The sequence below is a fragment of the Vidua macroura genome, unplaced genomic scaffold, assembly GCF_024509145.1.
Source record: "Vidua macroura isolate BioBank_ID:100142 unplaced genomic scaffold, ASM2450914v1 whyUn_scaffold_267, whole genome shotgun sequence".
NCBI lineage: Eukaryota > Metazoa > Chordata > Aves > Passeriformes > Viduidae > Vidua > Vidua macroura.
The window spans coordinates 1-8,538 of NW_026530625.1; the positions used below are offsets into that span (position 1 = coordinate 1).

The 8,538-nt window shown below is 57.3% G+C and overlaps 1 protein-coding gene across 1 annotated transcript; it reads left to right on the top strand.

Moving 5' to 3' along the window:
- Positions 1-2,564: 2,564 nt before the first annotated feature.
- LOC128803035 (kallikrein-14-like) lies at positions 2,565-7,870 on the top strand. The gene is given in 8 exon segments (XM_053969606.1): positions 2,565-2,600; positions 3,412-3,504; positions 3,506-3,541; positions 3,543-3,605; positions 4,294-4,486; positions 5,573-5,709; positions 7,627-7,635; positions 7,637-7,870. Coding segments are annotated over 8 exon segments (711 nt in total). The 3' UTR covers positions 7,781-7,870.
- Positions 7,871-8,538: the final 668 nt, after the last annotated feature.

Below are 8,538 nucleotides of genomic sequence, written 5' to 3' on the forward strand. Positions count from 1 at the left end.
GATTTTCCAGTGAATTTCTGGGGGGTTTTCCAAGGGATTTTGGGTTTTTTTTCCCAAGGGATTTTGGGTTTTTTTTCCCAAGGGATTTTGGGGGTTTTTCCAAGGGATTTGGGTTTTTTTTCCCAAGGGATTTTGGGGTTTTTCCAAGGGATTTGGGTTTTTTTTCCCAAGGGATTTTGGGTTTTTTTCCGCGGGGATTTTGGGATTTTCCGGGAGAATTTCGGGAGTTCCCGAATGAATTTTGGGGTTCCCATTGGGAATTTTGGGGTTTTTTTCCAAGGGAATTCGGGGTTTTCCAGGGGGGACCTCGGGTTTCCCGAGGGAATTTCGGGAGATCCGGGGGGAATTCGGGGTTTTTCCAGGGGATTTTTTGGGGTTTTCCGAGGGAATTTCGGGGTTCCCGAAGGACTTTTGGGGTTTTCCAGGAAGATCCTGGGAATTTTAAGGGGCCCAGGGCGAATTTTGGGGCTTTCCAAAGGGTTTTGGGGGTTTCCCGAAGGAATTTTTGGGTTTTTCCAGGGGATTTTGGGATTTTCCAGGGAATTTTGGGGTTTTCCGAGGGAATGTTTGGGTTTTCCAAAGGGATTTTGGTTTTTTTTTTCCGGGGGAATTTTGGGATTTCCGGGGAGATTTTTGGATTTCCAGGAAGATCCCGGAAATTTTAAGGGGCTCAGAGGGGATTTGGGGATTTTCCGAGGGAATTTTGGGGTTTGCGGGGGGATTTTGGGGGCCCCAGGGGGAATTTTGGGGGAATCCAGAGGAGATTTTGGGGTTCCCAAAGGAATTTTTGGGTTTTCCAGGGGGATTTTGGGGATTTCCAAGTGAATTTTGGGGTTCTCATTGGGAATTTTGGGGTTTCCGGGAGGAATTTCGGGGTTTCCGGGTGGAATTTTGGGGTTCTCATTGGGAATTTTGGGGTTTCCGGGAGGAATTTTGGGGTTTCCATCGGGAATTTGGGGTTTCCGGGAGGAATTTTGGGGTTTCCGGGTGGAATTTTGGGGATTTCCAAGTGAATTTTGGGGTTCCCATTGGGAATTTTGGGGTTTCCGGGTGGAATTTTGGGAACTTTGGGGTTTCCGGGAGGAATTTTGGGGTTCCCATCGGGAATTTTGGGGTTTCCGGGAGGAATTTTGGGGTTTCCGGGTGGAATTTTGGGGTTTCCGGGTGGAATTTTGGGGGTTCCCATCGGGAATTTTGGGGTTTCCGGGAGGAATTTTTGGGGTTCCCATCGGGAATTTTGGGGTTTCCGGGAGGAATTTTGGGGATTTCCGTGTGGAATTCTGGGAATTTTGGGGTTTCCGGGAGGAATTTCGGGGTTCCCGTCGGGAATTTTTGGGTTTCCTGGTGGAATTTTGGGAATTTCGGGGTTCCCGTCGGGAATTTGGGGGTTCCGGGCTTTCCCTTCTCCCACAATTCCGTTCCCGCCCCCTCCCCCTTTCCCCTCCCCCACTCCCGCTTTTCCCCTCCCCCCTTTTCCCGACGCTTTTCCCTTTTTCCCTTTTTTTTGTTTTTGTTTTTTTTTTTTCCCCCCATTTTTCCTTCCTTTTTCCCCATTTTCCCTTTTCCTTTCCCCTTTTCCCTTTTCCCCCTCGATTTTCCCTCAATTTTCCCCTTTTCCCCCCTTTTTATCCCAAATTTCTCCCCCAAATTCCATTTTTCCCACTTTATTCCCCTTTCCCCCCTTTTTTTTCCCTTTCTTTTCCCTTTATCCCAAATTTTCCCTGGAAATTCCATTTCCCACCCCCCAAATTCCCATTTTTCCTCACGTTTACCCCCTCAAAATTCCCACTTTCCCCCAAAATTTCCCATTTCCCCCCCAAAATTCCCAATTTTCCCCAAATTCCCAATTTTCCCACAAAAATCCTCAGCTTCCCCCCCCAAATTTCCATTTTTCCTCCCAAATTTCCCCCAAATATCCCCTGAATTTCCATTTTCTCTTCCCATTTTCCCCCAATTCCCACTTTTTCCCCCTCAAAATTCCCATTTTCCTCCTAAAAATCCTGATTTTCCCCAGAATTCTCATTTTGCCTCCAAAAATTCAATTTTCCTCCCCCAGATTTCCCTTTTCCCCCCCAGAATTCCCAGTTTTCCCCTCAAAATGTCGATTTTCCCAAAATTCCCACTTTTATTCCCAAATTTGCCATTTTCCCCCCAAATTCCTGATTTTCCCCCAAACTCCCATTTTCCCAAATTCCATTTTTTCCCCAAATCCCCGTTTTCCCCAAATTCCCTTTTCCCAAATTCCCGATTTTCCCCCCAAATTCCCTTTTCCCAAATTCCCATTTTTCCCCAAATTCCCGATTTTCCCCCGAAATTCCCATTTTTCCCCCCAAATTCCCATTTTCCCCCCCAAATTCCCATTTTCCCCAATTCCCATTTTCCCAAATTCCCATTTTTCCCCCAAATTCCCGATTTTCCCCAATTCCCATTTTCCCAAATTCCCGATTTTCCCAAATTCCCGATTTTCCCAAATTCCCGATTTTCCCCAATTCCCATTTTCCCAAATTCCCATTTTCCCAAAATTCCCGATTTTTCCCCAATTCCCGTTCCCAGGACCCCTCGGGATGCGGCTCCTGCTGCTGCTGCTGCTCCTGCCCGCGGCCACAGGTGAGCCCCGAACCACCTGGGGACCCCAAAATTCACCTGGGGAGCCCAAAATTCACCTGGGAACCCCAAAATTCACCTGGGGAGCCCCAAAATTCACCTGGGGAAATCCAAAATTCACCTGGGGAGCCCCAAAATTCACCTGGGGAGCCCCGAAATTCACCTGGGAACCCCAAAAACCCAAAATTCACCTGGGGGAGCCCCAAAATTCACCTGGGGAACCCCAAAATTCACCTGGGGAACCCCAAAACCCCAAAATTCACCTGGGGAGCCCCGAAATTCACCTGAGTGACCCCAAAAATCACCTTGGGGACCCAAAATTCACCTGGGGAACCCCAAAAATCAACCGGGGAACCCAAAAATCACCGGGAGAGCCCCAAAATTCACCTGGGGACCCCAAAAATCAACCGGGGAACCCCAAAACCCCGAAATTCACCTGAGTGACCCCAAAAATCACCTGGGGGACCCCAAAATTCACCTGGGGACCCCAAAACCCCAGAAACTCACCTGGGGAGCCCCGAAATTCACCTGGGGAACCCCAAAATTCACCTGGGGACCCCAAAATTCACCTGGGGAGCCCCAAAAATCAACTGGGGAACCCCAAAACCCCGAAATTCACCTGAGTGACCCCAAAAATCACCTGGGGGACCCAAAATTCACCTGGGGATGCCAAACTCACCTGTGCCCCGCCCTGGCCCCGCCCTGGCCCCGCCCTGGCTCACCTGGTGTCCCACAGGTGCGCGGGTGCCCAGGTGGGTGCTGGAGGGCCACACCTGTGCCCCGCCCTGGCTCACCTGTGTCCCACAGGTGCGGCGGGTGCCCAGGTGGGTGCTGGAGGGCCACACCTGTGCCCCGCCCTGGCAGGCCGCGCTGTTCCAGGGCCGGCGCTTCGTCTGCGGCGGGGACCCTGGTGGCGCCCAGGTGGGTCCTGACGGCCCGCGCACTGCCACGCCCCCGGGTACGGACAGGTAACGGGGACTCACCTGGGCACGGCAACCTGGGCACACCTGGGGGGGATCTGGGGGCACCTGGGCACACCTGGGCACACCTGGGGGGATCTGGGCACGTCTGGGGGCACATGGGCACACCTGGGCACACCTGGGGGGTTACCTGGGCACACCTGGGCATGGGAAGGGGTCAGCTGGGCATGGGGAACTCACCTGGGCACACCTGGGCACGTCCTGACCATCCCCCTCTGCCACGCCCCCGGGGTACGGCCAGGTAACGGGGGGCACACCTGGGCAGGGGGAGGGGCTCATTGGACAGGTAATGGGCTCGCCTGGGGCTCACCTGTCCCCATCGCTCACCTGTCCCACCTGTTCCTCACCTGTCCCACCTGTTCCTCACCTGTCCCACCTGTTCCTCACCTGTCCCTTACCTGTCCTCACCTGTCTCACCTGTCCAGCCTCACCTGTCCAATCTCACCTGTCCAGCCTCACCTGTCCCTTACCTGCCTCACCTGTCTCACCTGTCCCAGCCTCACCTGTCCAATCTCACCTGTCCAGCCTCACCTGTCCAGCCTCACCTGTCCCCTCTCCCCACAGCCCCCATCACCGTCCGCCTGGGCCGCCCCGCCCACCGCCAGGTGCGCCCAGGTGAGGCCGCTGCCGGCCCCGCCCCCCCCGGGCCGCGCCCCCGCGGGCGAGCCGGCCCCGCCCGGCGAGGCCCTCACCTGCGCCAGGTGAGCAGCGGCGCTCGGTGCGCGTCTTCCGCTTCCCGGGCTACAACGAGAGCTCCAAGGACGGCGACCTGATGCTGCTGCGGCTGCAGGTGCCCGCGCACCTGAGCCGCCAGGTGAGCCCCCTGCCGCTGGCGCGCACCTGCGCCGCGCCCGGCACCACCTGCCAGATCTCCGGCTGGGGCTCCACCACCAGCCCCGAAGGTGAGGCGCACCTGCACAGGTGAGGGGTGGGGGCACACCTGGGGACAGGTGAGGCACACCTGCACAGGTGAGGGGTGGGGGCACACCTGGGGACGGGTGAGGCACACCTGCACAGGTGAGGGGTGGGGGCACACCAGGGGACAGGTGAGGCACACCTGCACAGGTGAGGGGTGGGGGGCACACCTGGGGACAGGTGAGGCACACCTGCACAGGTGAGGGGTGGGGGCACACCTGGGGACAGGTGAGGCACACCTGCACAGGTGAGGGGTGGGGGCACACCTGGGGACAGGTGAGGCACACCTGCACAGGTGAGGGGTGGGGGCACACCTGGGGACAGGTGAGGCACACCTGCACAGGTGAGGGGTGGGGGACACCTGGGACAGGTGAGGCACACCTGCACAGATGAGGGGTGGGGGCACACCTGGGACAGGTGAGGCACACCTGGGACAGGTGAGGGGTGGGGGGCACACCTGGGACAGGTGAGGCACACCTGCACAGGTGAGGGGTGGGGGCACACCTGGGGGACAGGTGAGGCACACCTGCACAGGTGAGGGGTGGGGGACACCTGGGACAGGTGAGGCACACCTGCACAGGTGAGGGGTGGGGGCACACCTGGGACAGGTGAGGCACACCTGGGACAGGTGAGGGGTGGGGGCACACCTGGGACAGGCACACCTGGGACAGGTGAGGCACACCTGCACAGGTGAGGGGTGGGGGCACACCTGGGGACAGGTGAGGCACACCTGGGACAGGTGAGGGGTGGGGGCACACCTGGGGGCAGGTGAGGGGTGGGGACCTGGGATAGGTGAGGGGTGGGGGCACACCTGGGGGCAGGTGAGGGGGTGGGGACCTGGGATAGGTGAGACTGGACACACCTGGACAGGTGAGGGGGGACTTGGGACAGGTGAAGGGGGGGGGATGGGGCAGTTACCTGGGCACAGGTGAGGTGGGAATGAAGGGGTTACCTGGGAACAGGTGAGAGATCAGGTGTTACCTGCCCAGGTGTTCCCAGGTGTGCCCAGGTGTGCCCAGGTGACCCCAGGTGTGCCCAGGTGACCCCAGGTGACCCCAGGTGTGTCCCCGCAGTGACGTTCCCGCAGGAGCTGCACTGCAGCCAGGTGACGATCGTACCTGAGCTCACCTGCCGCCGCATCTACCCCGACTCCATCACCCCCAACATGGTCTGTGCCGGGGAGCCGCGGAGCCGCGCCGACACCTGCCAGGTGAGTCCGGACAGGTGAGACAGGTGAGACAGGTGAGACTGGTGAGACTGGGACAGGTGAGACTGGGACAGGTGAGGCTGGGACAGGTGAGACTGGGACAGGTGGGACAGGTGAGGCAGGTGAGGCAGGTGAGGCTGGGACAGGTGAGACTGGGACAGGTGAGACAGGTGAGACTGGGACAGGTGAGACAGGTGAGACAGGTGAGACTGGGACAGGTGAGGCTGGGACAGGTGAGACAGGTGGGACAGGTGAGACTGGGACAGGTGAGACAGGTGAGGCTGGGACAGGTGGGACAGGTGGGACAGGTGAAAGACAGGTGAGACTGGGACAGGTGGGACAGGTGGGACAGGTGAGACAGGTGAGGCTGGGACAGGTGGGACAGGTGAGGCTGGGACAGGTGGGACAGGTGAGGCAGGTGAGGCTGGGCAGGTGAGGCTGGGACAGGTGAGGCTGGGACAGGTGAGACTGGGACAGGTGGGACAGGTGGGACTGGGACAGGTGGGACAGGTGAGGCTGGGACAGGTGAGACTGGGACATGTGGGACAGGTGAGACAGGTGAGACAGGTGGGACAGGTGAGACTGGGACATGTGGGACAGGTAAGACAGGTGAGGCAGGTGAGGCTGGGACAGGTGAGGCTGGGACAGGTCTGTGCCACGGAGCCAAGGAGCCGCGCCGACACCTGCCAGGTGAGACAGGTGTGGCACAGGTGTGGCACAGGTGAGACAGGTGAGACAGGTGAGATAGGACAGGTGAGGCACAGGTGAGGTGACACCTGCTGGCACAGGTGAGGAGATTTGGGCTCAATCCCAGCTGAGTTTGGGCTGATTTTGGGGGGAATTTGGGGAGATTTGGGCAATTTTGGGATCATTTGGGGCCAGTTTGGGGCAATTCAGGATTTTGGGGCCCTTTGGGGGCCGTTTTGGGAATTTGGGAAATTTGGGACCATTTTGGGCAATTTTGGGATCATTTGGGGCAATTTGAGGGGATTTTGGGGCAATTTGGGGCGATTTGAGGGGAATTTGGGGGCCATTTGGGGCCAATTTGGGGCCATTTTGGGGCCATTTGGGGCAATTTGGGGCGATTTGAGGGGAATTTGGGGTAGTTTTGGGGTAATTTTGGCAATTTTGGGGTGAATTTGGGGAGATTTGGTTCTTCTGGGTCTTTTTAGGGAAATTTGGGGCAATTTTGGGACATTTTGGGTGGATTTGGGACAATTTGGGTCAATTTGGGGTAATTGGGGCAATTTTGGGGCAATTTGAGGGGAACTTGGGGTAGTTTTGGGGTAATTTGGGCAATTTTGGGGTTGAATTTGGGGAGATTTGCTAATTCTGGGTCCTTCTGGGGAAATCTGAGGCAATTTTGGTTCAATTTGAGGTGAGTTTGGGTCAATTTGGGGATCATTTGGGCGGATTTGGGAAGATTTTGGGCTGATTTGGGTGATCCCGGGGGAATTTGAGGCCGTTTTGGGACAATTTGGGGCAACTTTGGGGTGATTTGGGGCGATCCGAGGTGAATTTGGGGTTATTTGGGAGCATTTTGAGGTAATTCAGGGAAATTCGAGTGGATTTGGGACAATTTCGGGGTCACTTGGGTGATTTTGGGGGGGTCATTTGGGTGGATTTGGGGACATTTGGGGCAATCCAGGTCAATCCGAGGTGGATTTGGGGCGATTCGGGCACATTTTGGGACATCTCGGGGCAATTTTGGGGCAATTTTGGGGTCATTTGGGTTGATTTGAGGCAAATTTGGGTCAATCCCAGGTGAATTTGGGGCGATTCCGGTGTTTTCGGGGGCGATTCTGGGGCGATTTGGGGCCAATTTCTTCCGATTCTCGCCGGATCTTCGCGGATTTTCTCCGGAATTTCGGGGTCCCGGCTCTGACCCCCCCCCCCCCCCCCCAAATTTTGTCCCTCCAGGGCGACTCCGGGGGGGCCCCTGATGTGCAACGGGCGCCTGCAGGGCATCACCTCGTGGGGGCCGGGGGTCTGCGGGGACCCCCAAAAGCCGGGGGTCTACGTCAACCTCTGCCGCTACGGCCGCTGGCTGCAGGACACCATGGCCCGGAACTGAGCGGAGCTGGCCGAGCTCGCCCCAAAACCGGCCGGATTCGCCCCAAAAACGGCCAGATTCGCCCCAAAAACGGCCGAGCTCGCCCCAAAACCGGCCGGATTCGCCCCAAAAACGGCAGAGATTGCCCCAAAAACGGCTGAATTCACCCCAAAACCGGCCGGATTCGCCCCAAAAACGGCAGAGTTTGCCCCAAAAACGGCTGGATTCACCCCAAAACGGCCGGATTCATCCCAAAACGGCAGAGATTGCCCCAAAAACGGCCGGATTCACCCCAAAAACGGCCGAGCTCGCCCCAAAAACGGCTGAATTCACCCCAAAACCGGCCGGATTCGCCCCAAAAACGGCAGAGTTTGCCCCAAAAACGGCTGGATTAATCCCAAAAACGGCCGGATTCGCCCCAAAAACGGCAGAGATTGCCCCAAAAACTGCTGAATTCACCCCAAAAAACGGCAGAGATTGCCCCAAAAACGGCAGAGATTGCCCCAAAACCGGCCGGATTCGCCCCAAAAACGGCAGAGATTGCCCCAAAAACGGCCGGATTCGCCCCAAAAAACGGCCGAGCTCGCCCCAAAACCGGCCGGATTCACCCCAAAAACGGCAGAGATTGCCCCAAAACCGGCCGGATTCACCCCAAAACGGCCGGATTCATCCCCAAAACGGCAGAGATTGCCCCAAAAACGGCCGGATTTGCCCCAAAAACGGCAGAGATTGCCCCAAAAACGGCAGAGATTGCCCCAAAAACGGCTGAATTCACCCCA